This window comes from Canariomyces notabilis, assembly GCF_033297395.1.
Source record: "Canariomyces notabilis strain CBS 508.74 unplaced genomic scaffold N656scaffold_3, whole genome shotgun sequence".
Taxonomy (NCBI): Eukaryota; Fungi; Ascomycota; class Sordariomycetes; order Sordariales; family Chaetomiaceae; genus Canariomyces; species Canariomyces notabilis.
The window spans coordinates 412,228-432,163 of NW_027041825.1; the positions used below are offsets into that span (position 1 = coordinate 412,228).

At 55.3% G+C, this 19,936-nt stretch overlaps 9 protein-coding genes across 9 annotated transcripts; 2 read left to right on the top strand and 7 right to left on the bottom strand.

Moving 5' to 3' along the window:
• Nucleotides 1-759: 759 nt before the first annotated feature.
• Nucleotides 760-1,950, bottom strand: N656DRAFT_787271 (uncharacterized protein; the record flags this gene model as incomplete). Its single annotated transcript, XM_064816590.1, has 3 exons — nt 760-839; nt 906-1,798; nt 1,862-1,950. The coding sequence occupies 3 exons, from the start codon at nt 1,948-1,950 to the stop codon at nt 760-762; spliced, it is 1,062 nt and encodes a 353-aa protein (XP_064673148.1).
• A 1,213-nt stretch (nt 1,951-3,163) lies between these two features.
• N656DRAFT_787272 (uncharacterized protein) lies at nt 3,164-5,457 on the bottom strand (the record flags this gene model as incomplete). Its single annotated transcript, XM_064816591.1, has 2 exons — nt 3,164-5,391; nt 5,445-5,457. 2 exons carry the CDS (start codon nt 5,455-5,457, stop codon nt 3,164-3,166), a joined length of 2,241 nt encoding a protein of 746 aa, XP_064673149.1.
• A 1,401-nt stretch (nt 5,458-6,858) lies between these two features.
• On the top strand, nt 6,859-7,867 carry N656DRAFT_787273 (uncharacterized protein; the record flags this gene model as incomplete). The annotated part of the gene is made up of 2 exons (XM_064816592.1): nt 6,859-6,981; nt 7,064-7,867. 2 exons carry the CDS (start codon nt 6,859-6,861, stop codon nt 7,865-7,867), a joined length of 927 nt encoding a protein of 308 aa, XP_064673150.1.
• Nucleotides 7,868-8,204: 337 nt separating this feature from the next.
• N656DRAFT_775495 (glycosyltransferase family 39 protein) lies at nt 8,205-11,626 on the bottom strand. The gene is made up of 8 exons (XM_064814451.1): nt 11,165-11,626; nt 10,936-11,066; nt 10,822-10,876; nt 10,270-10,767; nt 9,967-10,217; nt 9,902-9,913; nt 9,352-9,848; nt 8,205-9,300 (listed from the first exon to the last, which is right to left on the bottom strand). Exons 1-8 carry the CDS (start codon nt 11,303-11,305, stop codon nt 8,654-8,656), a joined length of 2,232 nt encoding a protein of 743 aa, XP_064673151.1. The 5' UTR covers nt 11,306-11,626; the 3' UTR covers nt 8,205-8,653.
• A 208-nt stretch (nt 11,627-11,834) lies between these two features.
• Nucleotides 11,835-13,126, bottom strand: N656DRAFT_842426 (uncharacterized protein). Its single transcript, XM_064819040.1, has 3 exons — nt 12,988-13,126; nt 12,750-12,859; nt 11,835-12,682 (listed from the first exon to the last, which is right to left on the bottom strand). Exons 1-3 carry the CDS (start codon nt 13,024-13,026, stop codon nt 12,226-12,228), a joined length of 606 nt encoding a protein of 201 aa, XP_064673152.1. The 5' UTR covers nt 13,027-13,126; the 3' UTR covers nt 11,835-12,225.
• A 140-nt stretch (nt 13,127-13,266) lies between these two features.
• Nucleotides 13,267-15,786, top strand: N656DRAFT_775500 (uncharacterized protein). Its single transcript, XM_064814452.1, has one exon. It carries the CDS (start codon nt 13,322-13,324, stop codon nt 15,515-15,517), a length of 2,196 nt encoding a protein of 731 aa, XP_064673153.1. The 5' UTR covers nt 13,267-13,321; the 3' UTR covers nt 15,518-15,786.
• Nucleotides 15,787-15,858: 72 nt separating this feature from the next.
• Nucleotides 15,859-16,593, bottom strand: N656DRAFT_702352 (cytochrome c oxidase assembly protein CtaG/Cox11; the record flags this gene model as incomplete). The annotated part of the gene is made up of 3 exons (XM_064811014.1): nt 15,859-15,908; nt 15,972-16,437; nt 16,516-16,593. 3 exons carry the CDS (start codon nt 16,591-16,593, stop codon nt 15,859-15,861), a joined length of 594 nt encoding a protein of 197 aa, XP_064673154.1.
• Nucleotides 16,594-17,460: 867 nt separating this feature from the next.
• N656DRAFT_795307 (FAD/NAD(P)-binding domain-containing protein) lies at nt 17,461-19,101 on the bottom strand (the record flags this gene model as incomplete). The annotated part of the gene is made up of 2 exons (XM_064817397.1): nt 17,461-18,394; nt 18,443-19,101. The coding sequence occupies 2 exons, from the start codon at nt 19,099-19,101 to the stop codon at nt 17,461-17,463; spliced, it is 1,593 nt and encodes a 530-aa protein (XP_064673155.1).
• N656DRAFT_386797 (uncharacterized protein) lies at nt 18,995-19,746 on the bottom strand. Its single transcript, XM_064809479.1, has 3 exons — nt 19,436-19,746; nt 19,292-19,373; nt 18,995-19,068 (listed from the first exon to the last, which is right to left on the bottom strand). Exons 1-2 carry the CDS (start codon nt 19,654-19,656, stop codon nt 19,319-19,321), a joined length of 276 nt encoding a protein of 91 aa, XP_064673156.1. The 5' UTR covers nt 19,657-19,746; the 3' UTR covers nt 18,995-19,068; nt 19,292-19,318.
• Between the last annotated feature and the right edge of the window lie 190 nt (nt 19,747-19,936).

Consider the following 19,936-nt stretch of genomic DNA (forward strand, 5'->3'; position numbering starts at 1 on the left):
AAAAAAAAAAACCGCATAAAGCTCGGGCGGGAGAGCCATCAAGTTCTCGAAGGACTGTTCGAGGGGCGCGCCTTCCTTCCAGGATTCTTCAAGTTGCAGCTTGAAGAATTCAACTGTAGAAAGAACCTCGAAACAGAACTCGAATCGAACCGATGACCTCCCCGCCCTACGAAACCGTGCAGAACGATTTCATAGTTAGCTGGATATCCACTCGGCCACAGGACCACGCCCTGTGGTGAGTCTAACTTGCTTTACCTTGCGCGGGACCATAACTATATACCCTTTCCTGCTTCACTCCTTCGCTGGCCTAATCCATGTGCTCCAGCTTCGCCAGCTCCCCTCCAAACACTTCCTACCCTCTGCCATACGCAAGCCTGACTTCTAGCTACCAGCAATCATACTTACGTACCCGCCATCCACATCCTCTTCCCTCCATCCAGACGTATGGGCCAACTCGACTGGTCGGAAAGCATGAAAGCAGCAAGTTCCGATCATTATTGTAGTCTATCCAGCAAACCATCTCATACAAGGCCATAAATCCCATTATTGTCGTCAGAAGCGTCGTAACCGAACAGATGGATGCCAACGCGAGATTCCCCCACCACGATCAGCCAGCCTGGTGCCGCCAAAGCCCATAATCTAAGAAGACATACGAGTAAATAAGATCCCCCATTACTGAGCCCCAAGGCGATTGGTGAAGTTCATCAAACCAGAAACATGATTCCGCCGTCCAAACAGAGCTTCTGACCCGAGGCTGTCTCAGAAGTCACCTCCTCCAAAATCACCACCTCCAAAATCACCACCACCTCCAAAATCGCCGCCATCATTCCCGTCCTCTGCTGGCACGTCAGTCTAGTCTCCTCAAAGCCGCTACGACAGAGGCGGGGAAAAACAGAATCACTCACCATATCCCTGGGCATAAGCCGCATCCTGGCTATCATCAATAGCATCGGCAACCATCATGCCACCGACCAGACCAGCTCCCGCCCCCAAAGCGCCCGCTCCCAACGCCATGCCCATTCCCGGCCTCCCACTGCTACCACCACCATGCCTCCCGCCAAACCCGCCCATGCCCCCCATGCCCCCCATGCCCTGACCGTACCCATACCCTCCCTGAGGCGGGTACCCCCCGTACATAGCCTGCTGGTGCGAAGGCGGGTAACCACCACCGTACCCTCCCCCGGGATATCCACCTCCTCCTCCGTAATACTGCTGTTGGTGTCCGTGCTGACCATGCCTACCACCGATCAACCCGCCCAGCGCGCCGGGCAAGCCACCACTACCACCACTTGCCCCGTGGCCGCCTCCAGCGGTTTTCTTACTCCCAAACAGCTTCCCCAACAGGCCCTTGCCCTTTTCGAGAGGGTCGTTATTTCGCGGGGGCAGCTGGGCCGGGTAGGGTGACTGTGCCTGGGCCGGAGACGGGGAGGGATTGTACGCTCCCGATTGCTGCCAAGGGTTGTTGAGATTCGATGACGGGTTGGGGCTCACGCCGCCGTAGGCGTGGGCGGCGCGGGCGTCCTCTTCGGCTTGGAGCTGTCGCGCCAGGCGGGCGTCTTCTTCGGTGTTGGTGGGGTGGAAAGAGGTTGTCGCGGCGCTGCTTGTTTGGGCAGTAGGGTGATGGCTGTCCTCGTACGGGTTGGGTTTGTGGTCGCTGGGGAAGGGCTGCTTGTTCTCGCCAGGGGTGTAAGAGGGCGGAGGACCGGCCGGCGCACTGCTTAGTTCGTCACCTGGCGGCCGGGCTGGTTCAGTGGGCTTCTCCCATTGGGACTTTTTTGTGTAGGTGTTGACGTAGAACCTTGTGAAATCGGTTAGTTGGACTGAGACGAGAAGAGATCTGAGGGAGGGAGGAGAGGCGTACCATTCCTTGTATTGCTCGTTCCAGCGTACCACCCAACCTTCGGGTACTTTTGGAGGCGGAGGACTTGTGGGCGCATTAAAATCGGCCATGATGTCTGATGAACGAAGTGATCAAGAGTATATTGGGTCGACTCTGAAGGAATTCAGATTGTAAGAGGAGGAAACTGCGAAACTTCGCAAAGGGTCTTTGTATTCGCGGGGTAATGCTCGGATATAAGTCAGCGGGGTATATAGGCAATAGACACTTGGGATGTCTTGTAAGGGAAAGGTCCCGAAACGCGAGGCAATCTGACGTACTTAGTCTGGGGTGCTGTACCTTATATTACAAGCGACAACCCGTGCGGTCGGTTGGTGGCGATTACCCTGGTTGCCCAGTGACTACGTAACAAAGCTCATGATAGGGGCGGTTGCTGTGCTATCTGTGGCGAGCCTAACGGCACCGCCTCCTACACGTGTAGTCGAGCTAGTGTAGTGTAGAGCACAGAGAGCAAGTCTACCTACCACGTCTCGAGTATGTGTAAGGTACCTTATTTCACGCTTAGGTTGCCAGTCCGTCGCTCAGGGCCCATACGTTCAGGTCGTCGATGATGTAAATGGTGGGGCTCGCGATTTGCTTCCTGGTATCTATTATCCTTGCACTACTATATTGACTTACCCATCCCCGCACAGAACAGCATGTTTGCTCATAACTACAGTAGCGTCAGTAAAGCGTTTTGGAGGCCGAATCGATGAAACTGTCATGTCCATTCCCATATATACCGCCGTATGATCTGGTGATGCCACCTTTGGTTTTACCCCCAAGAGACGCGTGGCTACGGGGCTGTGTCTCCTCATTCACAGATAGACTGTACTTCAGGTTGTATATACCTCACTTGCTGCTCAATCATGAAATGTGTTGGGGGCTTTTCACCTGCACCCCGTTGTCTGTCGCTGACTGCTGTTGCTGCGGAAGCTGAGGCACCGAGAATGCCGACGGTCCGGTTCCTTCCCGATCTGTCATAGGCTTCTCATTCCATGCAATGCTTACATACAAACCCAAACAACTCGATGATGTACACTGCCGGCGCAATATGTGAGATTATATCTGGTCATGTAAACTTGCAACCTAAGGTACTCATGTAGTCCGTGGCGGTATGTATTCCGTCAGTGACCCCTCCCATGCGCCGCCGAAAGAAGATTGTCGCCCATCTACCGCAGTGCCCTTTAGATGCAGACCCGGTACCCCGTCCCGAGAAAGCTCTAACCACTCAAGATGCGTCAAAACCAAGATTGCCCGTGATAACGCCACGCTTTGAAACACCCTTCAATAGGTCTCGCCCCTCTCTCGCTCAGCCCTGCGGTCGCCAAAGAGGTATGCCGCCTCCATGCAGTAGCCGCCGGCTCCCGTAGCCATGCGCTTCTCACTGCCGTAGCAGATAACAACTGCATCCACAATGCCGCTCAAGGTTTCCTCCATCGCACCCAGGATGCTCCAGCCGATGAAGCTCGCTATCAAGCCCACCACGTATGCATATGCACTTCCCCGTATACCCCGGCCTCCCGGTTGCTCCAGCTCCAACTGTCGTGCCGTCATGACCCAACCCCCAAAGCCAAGAGCCGTAGCCATAATAAACCTTGTCGAGTGGAGTATCAATTTGGCAAGCCGATATGGGAGCAGTGGTGAGTATCGGTTGTGTTTGGGGAGGGAGGCTGGCGTGAGCGTGGTGGTCGGCCGCTGTGGTGAGATGAAATCCATTTGGCTGAGCCCTCGAGATGACATAGCTAGCGCCTGAGAGTGGATAGCGGCATATGTCAAGGTCAGGGGATTCGTTAGCGCCGCAATGGGAGCCGGGATGATCATATTCATGACCATGCCGAGGATATTTGCTAGTCGTTTCGGCAAAACAAGAAGAGGTAGCCGGATGGCCAGTGCCAGTAATGTCGATAGGCTGATGGTGCCGAAGATGGTCGTCATGGCGTGACCCAGAGCAGCCGAGACGACCTCCCTGGAGGAAGGGGCCGGCACAGCATTTCGATGGAAGTACCACTGAGACACGGTCGCTGCAGTGGTGCTTCGTTGCACGCCTGAGACGATAGACAGCGTCCAGAGGTACATAAGGACAAAGTACACTCCGAGCCACCAACTGGACGCGCTGATGATAAACCTAGCGAGCGTGCTAGAAAATGTCCCTCCTAGAAAGACCTGGGTGAACATGAGCAGCCAAACCCAAGTCCAAAGCACCACCACGACAAGGCATCCCATGCCCACCAGAACTAGGGCTGAGTTGGCCGCCAAGATGCGGCTGGAGAACTCGAGGATCCCAACTGCCGATTTGAGGGCATACCGTCCCTGGTAGACCAGATAGAGCCAGACTACCGCAGAGACGGCAGGGACAGCAGCCGCCCATCGCATCACCGTGTCTTGGAGGCGCGTGCTGCCGCTAGCAGGCTGGTAACTGGATATAAAGGGGTATAAGGAGAACGAAATCAAAATCACCGGGACGGCAACCAGTACCAGCGAGACCAGCGGCTTGACGAAGGACCGCAAAGCGGCGAGCCAGACGAGTGATACAATGATCGACACCAGCGTGTCTACAGCTAACATGTGGAAAGAAGCCCGCAATGTGGTGTAGATGGTATCCCCGAGCGGCGGCTTGCTGCCATTCGTGTGCAGAAAAACCAAGACGAAAGTCGAGAACAAAGATGCCTGGGCGATCAAGTATAGCCAGGCAAAGAACGCGTCGTGCGTGAAGATTTCGCCCTCCATAGGAGATGATGCTTGGCCAGTATTCATGTTCGCATCCAGGGAACTGGGAGGCAAGCCAAGTTCCGAATCATTGGTCGAGTCTCTTCTGGGGAGATGCCGTGCTGGGACGGCCGTCGTTCTGAACTTCTGAAAAGGCGGCGGGTCATTGTCAGCCGGAGTCTCCAGGGTCAGATCAGCCGGCGGTTCGCTGTCGGCAATTGTTGACTGGAGCCCAACATCTTCCATCCCTTTGCTGTCGTCGTCGTCGCTTCCTCTCGACCTTGGTCGCCTTGAACCCTTGGAGTCGCGGCCGGCATCTTGTGGTTCTAGGGCGCGCCGGGAATGGCTGCTTGCGCCATTCCAACTACTCCTGATTCCTCTGAGGCGCGCTGGAAGTGTCTCCTGCTCGTCTTCTCGGCTCTCCTCTATTGAGGCGCGACCGTCCTCATTGTCCGTCTCGGTGCTCTCCTCGAGTCGACTAGCTGCGAACACACGTCGTGATCGTTGAAGGGCGAATAGATCAGCCGCCTCCCGATCTCTTTCTTCTTCATCCTCATCATCATGATCGAGAGCTCCCTGAAACAGCGGCGCATCATTGGTAGCGTATCGAGAACCGAAGGCGGCAAGCCCCCCGAAGCGAGAGCCGCTCGGCTGATACGGGTTTCCGCCCCTGCCAAGATAGCCTCGTCCTCCAAATCTCGTCCCTCTGCCTTGCCAGTCTACTGGCCGTGATGATCGTTCCGCCGCGTCTGGTTGGCCGAAGTTGGATAGTCGTGATTGTGACTGCGCCAGGAATCTGGAGGCATCTGGAAAAGGAATAAGCATTGATTGCCCCGGATAACGGATGAAAGACACTCACATTCGGAGAACATGTCGGCAGATTCCAGTCACCCACCTTGCAAGGCGCTTTGAGACTCTGCACCACGATCCAGATGCTGGCCGGTTTTCACTGGTGCTGGTGCGGATTGGAATGAGCGACAATGGGTGAATCACAGTTGCGGGGGCGATAGGCGATTCCGGCCTAAGGTTTGCCAGGACGTTGGGATGGATTTATGATGACGGATTCGAGGCTGTGGTTGCCATGAGATGGGTAACGGCTCAGAAAATACCAGGCTCGAAAATTATGTATCTAAAATAATCGCACAGTTGCAAACGTACAGATTCGCTCAGACAACAAGCACGTTGTTTTGGCTTTGCAAAGTGGAAGCAGTTGCAAGGCGAGGAAAGGCCCGGTGGGCAGGCAACAAGTGACTGGCGGAAGCAACCGACGCGGGCGTGGGACACTGCAGCCGATGACCACCCCCCTTGCAATCCCACTTGACCAGTTCCCGAAGCGGTAAGGCAGCCTTGGAGTTAGGCAGCTAGAAATGCAACCGCTCTGTGGTACTGTAAATTCTCGTTTGGTGCATAATTTCCGTACCGTCACGAGTACGTCCTGTACATAAACATTACCTGTTATCAGCGTTTAGGAATATAGGCATTTCAAAGAAAACAGGCGGGCTGTATTGTGTAAGGCAAGAGTTTCCAAACGTGTATGACAGGTACTCCATTAAATACAGCAACTAGATGTTGATTGATGTGTCCCATGATGCAGAAGACTGATACCTCGTGTCAGACCGCCTAGGGCGATACGGGAGTGTTTCGTTCAGGCGTTATCGGGCTGTTGCGTCACCGATAACAACCCATCAGCTGCCGCAGTGCCGATCCACAGACCTGCTGATCCGCTCCACAGGCCGGGATCAATGTGGGACATCCGAGCTACGGAATGTCGGTCCCTGCTGTCGCCCAAAGATTGGCTACAAGCTTCCTGCAGCACCCAAAGTGCCCTTACCAAACGGTACAGTCAACTGAACTTGCCCGAGTCCATCTCCTGACCTCTCTGTCTCCCAAACACTTGTGCGTGTCGTGCCCATCACCGCTGGACCCAGTTCGCAACTCTTGTCAAGCACGTGTACTCTACTGTATATCCTACTGTATCCGTATCATTGTTCCAATTAGTACCTGCGTCCCGCCGAGACTCAACAAAACCGCTGCTGCACCGCTGTCTTAGTTTCCCAAGACTACCTGATTCAGGAGTTCGTGGCAAACGTTGACGACTAGTTGCAAGACGAAGCAACTTTCATCAGTCCGAACTGATTGCGTCCAAGGGTTTTACTTGAACGAATTGATTCACTAGCGAAGCGACGCCAACGACATCAGACTCTCCAACGAACTCAAACTTCCCGCTAGTCAGACACCCTTCGCCGTTGCTCAGCGGCTACCGCCCCCTTTCCATGTCCTCCTCAGTGCCCTGGGATTACATTGCAAAGCTGGTATGCATAGGCGACTCAGGGTGCGGTAAATCCTCGCTCACGATCCGGCTCTGCGAGGGGCGCTTCGTAACCCACCACGATGTGGTATGTCGAACCTCCTTACCGCTTGCTCCAGTGGCGCATGTGTCAAGAAATGCTTCCCGATTGACTAACACCCACCGGTCAGACAATTGGCGTCGAGTTTGGCTCCCGGATCGTCCCCGTCGGGCCGCCGTATTCTACCTCAACCTCAGCGGCAGCACCAACCTTGTCATCGACGACAGCAGAAAACGAAACCAAAAACCCATCAACAACCAATAGCGGGCTGCCGCCGCCCCCGACTCTCCCAACACCCGCCAAACCCGGCGACCAACCGCAGCAAAAACACATGAAACTCTCACTGTGGGACACGGCTGGGCAGGAGACGTACAAGTCGGTCACGCGCTCGTACTTCCGCGGGGCGTCGGGGGCGCTGTTAGTCTTTGATCTGACGCGCAAAGCCACCTTTCAGCACGTGACGGACTGGCTCAACGACCTGCGGCAGATCGCCGAGCCGGACATAGTCGTGGTGCTGGTCGGCAACAAGGCTGATCTTGCCTGTCCCTCCGCCGCCGATGCCAGTACCACCACCACCACAACAACAAAGCCCCCAGCAGAGCAAGGGAGACTAGAGCAAGGAGGAGCGGAGGAGGAGGAAGGAGCAGGGCGCAACCGCCGCGAGGTGACGCGCGCCGAGGCCGAGGAGTGGGCGCGGCGCAACGGCGTGCTCGAGTACGTCGAGACGAGCGCAAAGAGCGGCGAGAACGTGGAGAAGGCCTTTATGCGCGTGGCCGAGCGCATCTTTCAGAACATCCAGGCGGGCAAGTACGATCTGAACGACCGCAGGTCTGGAGTCAAGGGGCCGAGTGCGGGGGCGGCGGGAGGAGCGGGGAGCAAGCCGCTGAGGTTGACGGCCGATGCTTCGAGGAAAGCGGGAGGGGGCTGTTGCTGATTCTGATTCTCTGCATCATGATGCATGTAATGGATTATGGTTATGGGGAGCATTTGTTCAATCCCAGTGCCGGACTGGGCACGGGGACATCATTGAGGAGTTGTGGGAGGGAGATAGCAGGCAAGATATGTAATAATAATGATTGTATGTCCGAGAAACGGCATGGCAGGCTCAAGGACAAGGGCAAGTTGCATCCAAACTGAAGATCTAAGGGCACTGTAAGATTTTGGAACAAGACGAAAACAGGGCTAGAAATATCTCTAGGGGCAAAAGCAGTCTGAGCTGCCGTGTTGTAACATATAAGAATGGACAAGAAGGACCCTGGGGTTTGGAAAGACACTCAATCATTACAATAGTGGCATCGGGAATGCTCAGGACATTGTGACAGTGTACGGGTTGAATGAAGAATCTAGGGAGTGACCCCAAAAGCCAGAAAGGGGCCAGGTACGAATAAGAAATCACGTATTATCATGGTAAGGAGAACCACAGCTGTATCCTCATCTTTGGTTCGTGGCACTGGAGACATTGTGATTAGACAGGTAACCCCCTCATAGATTGCCTTAACTCCGTTCCCTTTCACCCAGCGACTGAACCCTTCCCTAATCTATGCTTGCTTGTTCCTTAACCTGCCGACCAAGGGAAACCTCAGCGCGTTCCATATGAAGGAAAGATTGCGAGATCAAGGAAGTCGATCTATCCCGGAGCCTGAATCTGTCCCCCGGCATCGTACACACTCCACCAAAGATGGCATTACAGGTTTTCACACCCTTTCAAACCCATGCGCAATCAAGCATCCGACATCCTCCAGGTGTCGAACCACTTCATGTAGCTGTACTTTTTGTTAGGGCCGGTCATGCCCCAGCAGATGGGAATGAAATAGATGTAGAGTCCAATGACACCGGCATAAAGAAGCGCGTAAATGCCGTATTGAACCACTTGTTTCTGGTTGCGGAGGAACCAGTCGGCGAGGAAGCCGAATGTGAGGATCGCGAAGTAGAGGGCCGGGTAGTAGTGGTGGACGTAGGTTACACGCGCCATGATGACGAACGGCAGGTAGTGCAGAAACCAACCAAGAACCGGGTAGACGCCGGCGTAGTGGATCTGGTCGATCTCGGGCTGCGACAGCTCCCTGTAGCCCCGCTGCCAGCGGATAACGTACCAGGCGACCAGAAGGCTGAAGATGCCCAGGCCGGCGGTCGAGCCCCAGTAGACGAGCGGATTGCCGAGAAGGAAGTACTTCACAATCTTGTCGTCCCAGCCGCACATCCTCAGGCCAACGTGCAGGATAGGCCATTGCCACCACTGGGAAGCCAGATCATCCTGCTTATCAGGGTCGGGGACGAGGGCATTGTTCGAAGTCATCATGGCAACGTTGAGGTGGACAAAATCTTTCAAGAAGGGAGATCGGTACTGGCCGGGGTCACCAGGAGGGACTGCAGCTGTTAGCAGAAAGTACAGAGACACGGAGATCCGATGTAACTCACGCTTCTCATTGGTGTGCGCCTCAATATTCCAGTGGGTGTAAGTATCACGGGGCTTGTTCTCCTTGGTGCAGGTAACCTCGATCTGCTTAAAGCCCCATTGCGGCAGGTTGACATTGCCGGCACGTAGATAGCAACCCAAGACTTCGTGCTTCAACCGGAAAGCCGTGGTCAGGGTGCGGATCTTGCTCCGGTCACGGGAAGCAGCATCGCTGACAACCTCAATCTTCCAATGGTCCTTGTCGTCGCCGACAGTCAGGTTCCCATAGCAAGACACTTCCCACTGAGACTTGGTGATGGGGGCGGCGATCTGGTGGGAATGCAGGTTGCGGCCAGTCTGAGCATGGAGCAGGCGAATGACGGAGCCGTCGCCGATGAAGCGAGGCTCGGCCGCAGGGTCATAGTCGGCATCGCGGCGATTGGGGTAGAAGAACCAGTCGTTGTTCGCATCCTTGTGGTGGTAGCATGTCACTTGCTGCTGGGTGGAGCCCTCAGGGTAGCTTTTCAGGAGTCAGTACAATGAAGTCGAACAATTGGAGCACCTTGAACCTACGTCTGAACGTGACTATTAAGCGGTTAGCAGCATAATCATGCACATTCAAGGTTGGGTAAACGTACCTGTGGAGCAGACCGCCGCCATAGCCCATGTTCTTGATTGTGACCCTGGAGCCAAACGCAACCTCTAGAGGACTGTCTCTGCCTACTTCAGTACCCCTTAGGTTGGCTTGGAAAAGAGAGGACATCTGAGCATCGCCGGGGCCGCTGTTGGTGAGGACGGCAAAGTGAATGGCAAAGCTGAGGAGATAGACGAGGAACGGCAGAATAATGAGACCAACGACGCGAGCCGCAAAGTGGGCAGCGAGTTCGGTCTGCAACGATGGTTAGAACACTCTCTCAAACCCAGATCGAGTCCTGACATACGATAGGCATCTTGGTGTCGCCAAACTTGTTCCACAGGTCCTCAATGGTATACAGGCCGACCAGAGCGGTCACAAACAGCCCGACCAACTTGACGCTCGTCACGAAACCGATGCTCAGGCCAGTCATGAACAGCCAGAAGAACCATTCGGGCTCAAAGCTGTTCTTGCGCTGATTGTGGAACTTGGCCCAGCAGAGAGTGGTGGCGACGGTGCCAAAAAGAAGCATCGAGTCGAGGAGGATAAAGCGGCTGATGGTGGTGTACGAGTTCTCGCAGAGGACCATGAGCGCGACAAGCCAGACGGCAGGGCGCCTGAACTTGAGCTCCTTCGCAGTCCAGTAAGCCATGGGCACGCAGATGGCGCCCCAGAAAGCGTTGAATTGGCGCATGAAGGTATAATTCAACTCGGGCGGGTAGGTCTCGCCCGACTTGAACTCGAAGGATCCATTGTAGCCGGCGAGGTACCCGCTGAGACCGACGAGGAGTTTCCCGGCAGGGGGCTGCTTTCGGGTCAGTCGAGGCAGGACTCAGGTCCATGCGGAGGGTCAACTTGCATGCACATCGAAGTAGAACTCTCGTTTTAAGTAGTGGCTGCCGAACTTTCCGAAGCTGTAGATGGCGGATATTAGCTGAGCTTCCAGCACTGCGCAAATGGGGGTTCGACTCACTGGGCCTCGTCCCACGTCACGATGTTGGATAGACCAATTTTATACAGCCGAGTGAAGAAGGCGAGGAAGGTAAAGACGATCGGGGCAATGAGCCATTCCCACTCGTCAAGTTGGTCGAGCAGGGAAGGCTCCTAAAGGACCGAATGCGGTCAGCATTAACGCAGGTATGATAGCGCGCACTGGTGGTCCTCTGGTAGTGCAAACAAGGTGATTGGAGGCTTGTACTGACCTTCTTGGCCTTCTTCTTGTCGTCGGACTGCGGTGGAACGACGGGCACGGTCTGCGGAGTGCCGGGGATGTTGCGTCGCCGGGCCGCGTCGCCCACGTCGGCGCCGGAGACGACAGCAGCCCTGTCGAACCCAGAGGCCATGGCGTTGGGCGTACCGGTTTAGGAGCGGATGGTTGTGTTGCTATTCAGGGGTTGGCGGAAAGACCTGAGTCGTGATATGATTCGAATTATAAAACGGCTAAAACGAGCGTGTTGAAACGAAGTCGAAATAAATTGGTAAAAGCCGTTGGAAGCAACGCAACCAATGGTAAAAAATTCAACACTCCACGAACTGTGCCCTAGGAGATCCAAGGAGACACGATGAAGGGTGAAGAATTGGAACGGGCCAGCTCTCTCGAGGTAAGTCGAGCTTTGCGAGGCTGAGCTGAGAGAGGAAAAGGGATGACGGGTCGTCGTGGCCTTTTTCGCATGCCAGATGGATGCGGCGGAGCGACCCTTGCTTGGCGTCTAACACACCCTTGTCAAGACTCAGCTGCTGTAACTTACGTACTTTGTAACGTAACGTTACGCTTGTTTTGTAAGTTACACAACTAACAGCAGGTTACCCCCTGAAACCACTTGGATCATCAGCCCACAAAACATCCAGTACCCAAAGTTCATGGTTGTGCTTACAATCGCAGATGTGAGGCACATTATTCTCGATATGAGGTGAAGGAGAAGAGGAACATTGCAATATCTAAGTATATGATCAGCCTTCCATGCTAAATCCCAGAGTCCCTGAAACCTGGATACCAATACGAGGCGGAAGTAGAGTCTCGATACCGTGTAGTTTGAGACTGCGCTTCAAGATTTGCGAAGGGCTAGTACAGCCTGGTTCGTTCCCGATTGGGAAGTTGAACCATCAGGAAGGGCATTGGAGGCTACGGTACCGCTGCGGGACGTCCCACGGTCACGGAGCAGTCACCAGAAAATGGATCAGGGGCAATACTGTACAATTGGTATACACAACGGCTCCTGTCCCTTCTAAGTAGCAAAACGCCTGCCCAGGCAGACCACTCAGCTCATGCCTCGGCTTTGAGGGCAGCCGATTCAGCGTGTGCTGCAGCGAGCATAGCCTTCTCTCTCTTCCGACCCTCAATCAAGGCCCTGACCCGTTCCCGGTCGATCTTGCTCCTCGCCTCGAGCTCCTCGGCCTCTTGCAACTGCATCTCGTCCTGGGGGGTGGGTTGCACCTCCATGGCGCCCGTCTTATCCATGAACTCCTTCAGAATGGCTTCGGATCGCCGCCCCTTCATCTCGATGGTGACAGCGCGCTCGCCCTCGACCGGCGCGGGTGCTTTTGCAAAGCCTTCTGTTGACGAACTGGGTTGCGGAATATCTGATCGGAGCGTTGCACCGGCCTCGCGAAAGTACAGCGTCATCTTCGCGGGTCCCTCTTGGTCCTCCGTCCGGTTGACGATCATGGGAATGGCCGGGTTCCAGTACTTTAACCGTGGGAGCGCTTCACGCCAAAATTTCCTGCCAGAGCCTGTCAGCCTCGGTGCCCGTGGTGTAGATTCGCGAGAGAAGCGAGGCAACGGCGCACCTTGGCCCCATGTGCCCGCCATTGATCTTTTTGGCGAATTCTAAATGTATCCTCGTCACATCGTTTGGGAGGACTGCTGCGCCGGGACCTATTCTTATCCGCACAAGCTGTGAACGAGGTCAGTGCCGTGGCCAGGGCGCAATAGTCTTCAATAGCAGGACCGTGGCGGCTTTACTCTACCTTCTGCGACAGAGTTAGATGATTGTGCTGCTAAACGGTCGCGTTTGGGGGCACTCACTGATTTCAACTGATTCATCCGCCGTACGACGCCCACCATCTTGAGAAGTTCGAGCGGATGCGCTCCAGACTCGAGGAATTGGTTAAACTCTGTCTGCCGACGGAAGGTACTCTGTAGATTGGCTTACCCAAAATCTCTGGTTCACACCCTAGTGTTGATCTGTGCTTCCACTACGGGCGTTATCTTTTGCTTATCATTGCCTGCCGGGAACTAAATGTGGGGATGCTCCATTGCTCCTTGCAACCCCTGGCAAAAAAGTTCCCCTTGGCCCAAAGAAATCTCGACGAGGAACTGGCTGTAAGCACGACACAGATTGACCGCAAATCAATCAGCCATGCAGCGGTCATCGGGATGCGCGCTCGCCGCAAGACGATTGTGCCGTGCCTTTAACCTCGACCGCAGCCCTTCAGCCTTCGATTTGCCCCTATATTTCTGTCCAGCATTTCGGTCACTGTCGCTTGGGAATCCCACAGCTCGACGCCCGCAATCCCGGCCCGAGTCGCGATGGACCCAAGTCCGGCAGCTGCATGCGCAGTCTGTTTCTGCGCCCAGCGCAGAAGGACAACCAGAGCTAGCCCAGAAGCCTCAAAGAACACTGCCGTTACAATGTCCAGGCTGCGGAGCCTTCTCCCAGACCGCGGTCCCTAGCGACGCGGGCTACTACAACCTGTCGCGGAAATCTGTCATGCAATACTTGGGCCTAGAAAGACCAAAGGAAGCTAAGAAGCCCAGGAAAGCCGATCAGATTGTTCAAGAGGTTCTACAAAGTGTTGATGTTGAGGCCCTGGAATGCCAAGGCATTGATCTCAAGTCCCTGCTGCCAGAGAGCAAGCCCGCGTCCGCAGCTACGACGGAACCGGATAAGCCCCCTGTCTGCGACCGTTGCCACAATCTGATTCACCATTCGACCGGAAACTCGATCTACCATCCGAGCATTGAGTCTCTGCGAGAAACGATCGAAGAGTCCCCCTACAAGTACAACCACGTTTACCACGTCTTGGATGCCGCCGACTTTCCCATGTCGTTGCTCCCGAGGTTGCACAGTCTGATGGACATCAAACTACGGCCGCGAAACCGCAGATCAGATCCGGTCAACTTCCGTCACGGAAAGAAGACGGAAATGAGCTTCATCATTACGCGATCTGATCTTCTCGCACCCACCAAAGAGCAAGTTGATGCGCTGATGCCCTACCTTCAGAGTGTATTGCGGGACGCGCTAGGCAGGGTTGGCGAGCGTGTCAGGCTAGGAAACGTCCACTGCGTCAGCGCAAAACGAGCTTGGTGGACAAAGCAGCTGAAGGAAGAGATTTGGGAGCGTGGCGGGGCGGGGTGGATGGTGGGCAAGGTCAACGTGGGAAAGAGCCAGCTGTTTGAAGCTGTGTACCCGAAAGGCAGGATGGACGAGAAGCCGCCCAAGCAGCAGATCTCTATCAAAGTCTTCCCCAAAACACAAACGAACGCAAACCCACCACTCGCAGAACCTGAACAAGACTCTGAAGACTCCAACCCCCTTCTCCCAGGACGAACGGCCATGCCCGACGACGACTTTCCCCTCCTCCCCCCACCACTACCCGAAACCAATTACCCCCCCATGCCGGTAGTCTCCTCTCTACCCGGGACGACGGCCTCGCCGATTCGCGTGCCGTTCGGCAACGGGCGCGGCGAGCTGATCGACCTGCCAGGTCTGTCCAGGGGCGACCTTGAGCTTCACGTGCGCGAGGAGAAGCGCAAGAACCTGATCATGACGGAGCGCATAGTTCCAGAGACGTACGCCGTCACGCCCGGCCGCTCGCTCCTGATCGGCGGCTTCATCCGCCTGACGCCGCGCAACGTGGCGCCCGATGAGGAGCTCGTCTTCATAATGTACCCTTTCACCCCGATCAAGGCGCATTGCACGTCGACGAGAAAAGCCGTGGCCGTCCAGACCGAGGCCGAGGACGCGCCCAACGTGGAGAACATTGCGCTGCCCGGGACGGGCGCGACGATCAAGCACGCCGGCGCGTTCCAGGTGCGCTATGACACCACCAAGAAGCAGGCCCGCGCCGTGCTTGACAGGACGGGCGTGAAAGCGGACAGGTTGCCGTTCCGGGTGCTGGGGATTGATATACTGATTGAGGGCTGTGGGTGGGTCGAGGTGGAAGTCCAGGTTCGGACCAAGAAGCTGTTTGGTTCGCCATCGGCTTCTTCTTCGGCGACATCGGCGACGGCTACGATAAGGGAAGGAGAGAAGGACGGTGGAGACGGGTTGGGCGAAGTGGCGTCCACGTCGGAGTGGATGGAGAAGCTGGATCTGAGGCCTGAACCGGTGAATGCCGAGGAGAAGGAGGGGTCCGGGAAGGACGGCCAGCCTGAGCCAAACTGGCCGATTATTGACGTGTATAGCCCCGAGGGAAGGTTCATTGGCTATCGGCGGCCGATGAACGGGTTTGTAATCAACCGAAAGCCGCACAAGAATCAGAGGGGGAGGCCGAGGAAGAGCATGAAGGGGGCTAAGAAACTGGCGAAGGCCGCCAGAAGGGAAGAGGAATGAGGGTGATAATCAGTCAAGGTAATGGCGATGCTTCGAGGCTTTTGGTTATTTGGGGTGTAGGATATCTGTATTATATGTGTATAAAACATGTATGTGGTTGACGACTCAGCACCATTAGTTGTGGCTGCGGGTTAAACAATGTTGGAAAGTTGGTCGGGTTTTGAGCATGTATTGTGGAAGGGTATAACAACACTGGACCCATCTAGACAATAGCCCGAATTTACTCAGGGCAGCAAGTTTTCCTGTCTATATATACGCCAGCCGATGCCATGCTGAGGAGGTGGTAGTAATACATTAGAATGTTACATCTCTAGTATACCAATCCTGGTGATTCAGCTGGCTCAAGACCCGGGCGGTCCCTTAAACCTGCCGTTATCATCATACCTCGCCTCTGTCGACAACCGTCAGCAACGCTACCTCCTTCACACAAGTATGAGGTGGGAAAGAAGCTTACTAAAAAAGGTATAGTTCAACGTCACCGTCTCAACACCCTTCATATTCACATCCTTGAGCAGGTCGGGATCAAGGTAGAAGAACACGGGCATGTCGACCGTCTCGCCCGCGGCCAGCCGCTGCTCCTCAAAGCAAAAACACTGGATCTTGCTGAAGTAGGGCGCTACCTGGGCCGGCGTCACGCTGTAGGTCGCGACGCCGATGATGTCCGTGTCGGACTTGTTGGTCGCCGTGTAAAAGGCCAGCGCCGTCTCCCCGGGCAGCACCCGCACCTCGCGCTGCTGGGGGGTGAACTTCCAGGGCAGCACGTCCGACACGGACGAGGAAAAAGTCACGCGGATCCGCTTGGCGTCCGTCACGGGCTCGAGGCGGGCGGCTAGATCCTCTGGTGTGGTCGAGGAGGAGCTCCCGCTGCCGCCGCCATGTGCGCGCACGGGTTGGCCGCCCCAGCCGGTTGTTTGGCATATCTTTTAGGTTTTTCCATGGTTAGCATGACGGCCCCTTAAGGATGGGTGGATTCGAGGTTAAGGGGAAGGGGGAAATACCATCTTGTACATTGGCACCGAACCATACGAAAAGGCGACGGTCCCCAGAATGATGCTAAGCGTGTAGTACCTATACATGAAATAGACAATGCTTGGTCAGCAAGCTGCCCATACAACCAAGGCAACCACAGATTGTTTGTTTTCTAGGCCCCTAAAAAGAAGAAGGGGGATAACAGACATGGTTGGAAGAAGAAGCCTACATTGTCGACCGATTCCTCCTCCTGTAAACCTCGCTCATGCGATCCATTCCCGGCGCCGCCCCATAATGTGCTGCACTCTGCTGCTGCTGATACTGTCGCCGCTGAAATTGCTGCTGCCTCTTCGGCAAGCTATCTGACAAGGAACGTGTGGTCGTGCCAGGCCGCGGCTTCGCGATCGACGTCGGTTGCAATTGGGCGCCCGCGCGCCGGCAACGCAGGCAGGGCTGGTTCGTCCAGACGCCAGAAACCAGGCGCCGGCCAATGTTCGGTATTGAGTTCATTGTTCAGCGGCCGTGGCCTGAGAGGCGTGAGATTGTGGACGCTGTATCGGTCGTCTGATCGAGGATCACGCCGAAAGTTAAGTTCAAGGTGTCGGGTCAGGCTGACAGCTGACGAGCAGCTGGCGGTCCTTCAAGTTCCGAGCGAGGAAAAGAGAAGACAACCACACGAAAATATAACGAACAAAATATCAACCTCGCGGTCTGATCACTACATCAAGTGTGCGCGGTAGGTGCGGCGATCTGCCTTCCTGATAAGGGGAAAGGCACGCGCCCTATATGATTCCTTTCGCGCTGAGCTCCTATAGTGACAGCACTCCTGCGGTCACTTACACCACCGAAATTGCCAAAAAAAGGGAACACAGTCAGACCTCAAATAATTCGCAGTTGCATGTACGTGAGTGTATCAGTCTGAGCACAAAATCAACAGACGCCGCCCGCCTTCCGCCCCCCAAACCCAATGCAGATTACAACTCCTTCTCATACACCCGACCGTTCATCCCAGATACACCCGTTACCCTAGACACCAGTCGCCGTGTGGCCGTGACTTCTCCAACCAACCTATCCAGAACGCCCACAATGCACAATTGCACCATAAATATCAACAGCCTGAGAAACCTGTCAACAATGCTGATCTGCGGCCTCGTGCCCCGGCTGAAGGTCGAGTCTTGAAACTCAAAGGGAATGTTAGCCCCGAGATGCTCCACGGCGACACGCAGCCCGCTGCTGAAGCCGTCCTCGTGGAATCCGTACCCCGTCCACGCCCCCGCGTAGCTGATCCCGCGCCTGTTCTGGATCTTCTCCAAACGCTCCTGCGCGCGGACGGCTCCGGGGGTGTACAGGGGGTGTCGGTACGTGTACCGCCCCTGCACCGTCTTGGGGTCCGGCTCGTGCAGCGGGTTGAGCGTCAACAGGACGTCGCCAAACGTATCTCTCGGTATGTTCTGGAGGATGTTCATGTTGTACGTCACGCAGAGCCGGTCGATGTGGCCCATGCCTGTCAGGGGCGAAGACTCGGCCAGGCAGTTCCAGCTCGACCATGCTTTCCGGGATTCGGGCATCAGGGCCACGTCTGAATGCAGCACCGCCACGTTCTCCGTCGTGCGGAAGCTTCCCAGGATGGCACGCTCCTCGTCAGTCGCCGAGTCGCGGATGATTGAGTACGCCTGGTCGCCGTGCGTGGCCAGAATGACGTGGTCGAACACGTCGGTATCACCTGCCCCGGTCTGAAGCCGTACTCGGCCATCGGGGTCGCTGGTAAGCGCCGTCACTCTGGTATTGAGCCGGAGATGGTTGGAAGGGAAGCCCTTCATGACCGTGTCGATGTACGTCCTAGATCCCTTTGTGATGGTGAGCCATGCCGGCCGCGCCGCGAATGTCGAGAGCAGATGATGGTTCCACCTTTCAAAGTCAGTACGAGTAACTGGGCTGAGCGACATTCGTACTTACATAAACCGGATCAGCGTGACCACTGGAAAATCGAGCGTGCACCGGTCGGGGCTGGTGCTCCAAACTGCTGCCGTCATTGGGATGAGATAGTCGTCGCGGAACACGCTAGAATAGCCTTCTCGATCCAGGTATTCCCCAATTGTCTCGTCGGTTGAGTTTTCCGTCATCAATGCATCTAGGGCAAACTGGTTGAACCGGATGATGTCAAACAGCATGCGCCACATCTTGAGCGACAGAAGGTTCCCCCGCTGGCAGAACAAGGCATCAAAGCTCGAACCGGCCCACTCAAACAAGCCGCGGTCCCGCGAGACTGAGAATGTCATCTCGGTAGGCTCTGTCTCGACACGGATTCTCTTGAGGAAGCTGATGAAGTTTGCTGTTGCCACGTCAAAAGAGGCCCAGCGATAGGGGGTTGAGGGCGTCGACGACTTACGATAGGTTGCCGTGTTCATGACGATGAAGCCCGTGTCAACCTTCGTCTTGTACTTTCCCTTGACGAACTCGACAGTGTTTGTATGCCCACCGAGCCGGCCCTCGGCCTCATAGATGTAGACATCATGGGGACTACGGTTCAGCGCCCATAATGCCGCGATTCCGGCACTGCCGCTGCCGACGACGGCAACCTTCTTCCTCGGGTATGGATTAGCGCGTTTGATCATGGACAACAAGTAGACGACTCCCAGGGAAGCAAGCGGGTGCTATGCTAGTGAGAGATAGAGAGGAATTTGGCCGAAGCAATATGTCGACACTGATGACATATGACTGAGAGACTGAGAGAGAGGACTCTCGGGAACATATCAGCCGTTGTAGTGGGGAAGTGAGACACAAGTACAAAGGCAAGCCACTTGCCTTTGCCTTGTACAAGTCGTGAATGGTTTAAGTCGTGAGACGCACAGCGAAGCGTCCGTGGGGGGATCGAATAGGAATGGACCTGCTGCATATATGCAACGTCTTGAGCAAGTGTTTACAGCAGAACGTGGGCGTTCAGCTGACTTAGACTCAGCAGCGACAGCAAATCGTGTATAGGGCTTCCGATAGACCGATACAGCCAGATTCGAGCGAGCCATTGGGCAGTGATAAGGCGCCACCTTTGTGTTGAAGGGAGCCGACAAACACCGCAACCTGTGTGACCCTGACTTACATGGGTGGCTTTCCGGATTCAGACATTCTGCTCCCGGTGTTGATGTCAAGGGCCAGAGAACGAAAACGGACATTGGTGATCAGTCCACCGTTTCTGCCCTCGGCTGAAAGGGAAGAAGAAATTGAGTTATGACGCTGGGTGTCAAACCACTGGATCGATAAACGAAAGAATCAGTGTTCAGATGGAGTAGGACCGAGAGGTCGGGACATGGAAAGAGATCATTGCTTCGCTCATCAAATTCATCTGCAGTCCATTCACCCACAAGCTGCCACTCTTCTGCCACCTGTCAGCATTCCTACTGTGTAATGGCTGGCAAGGAGCAATGGACTTGTGGCATTGTGCTGGAAAACAGG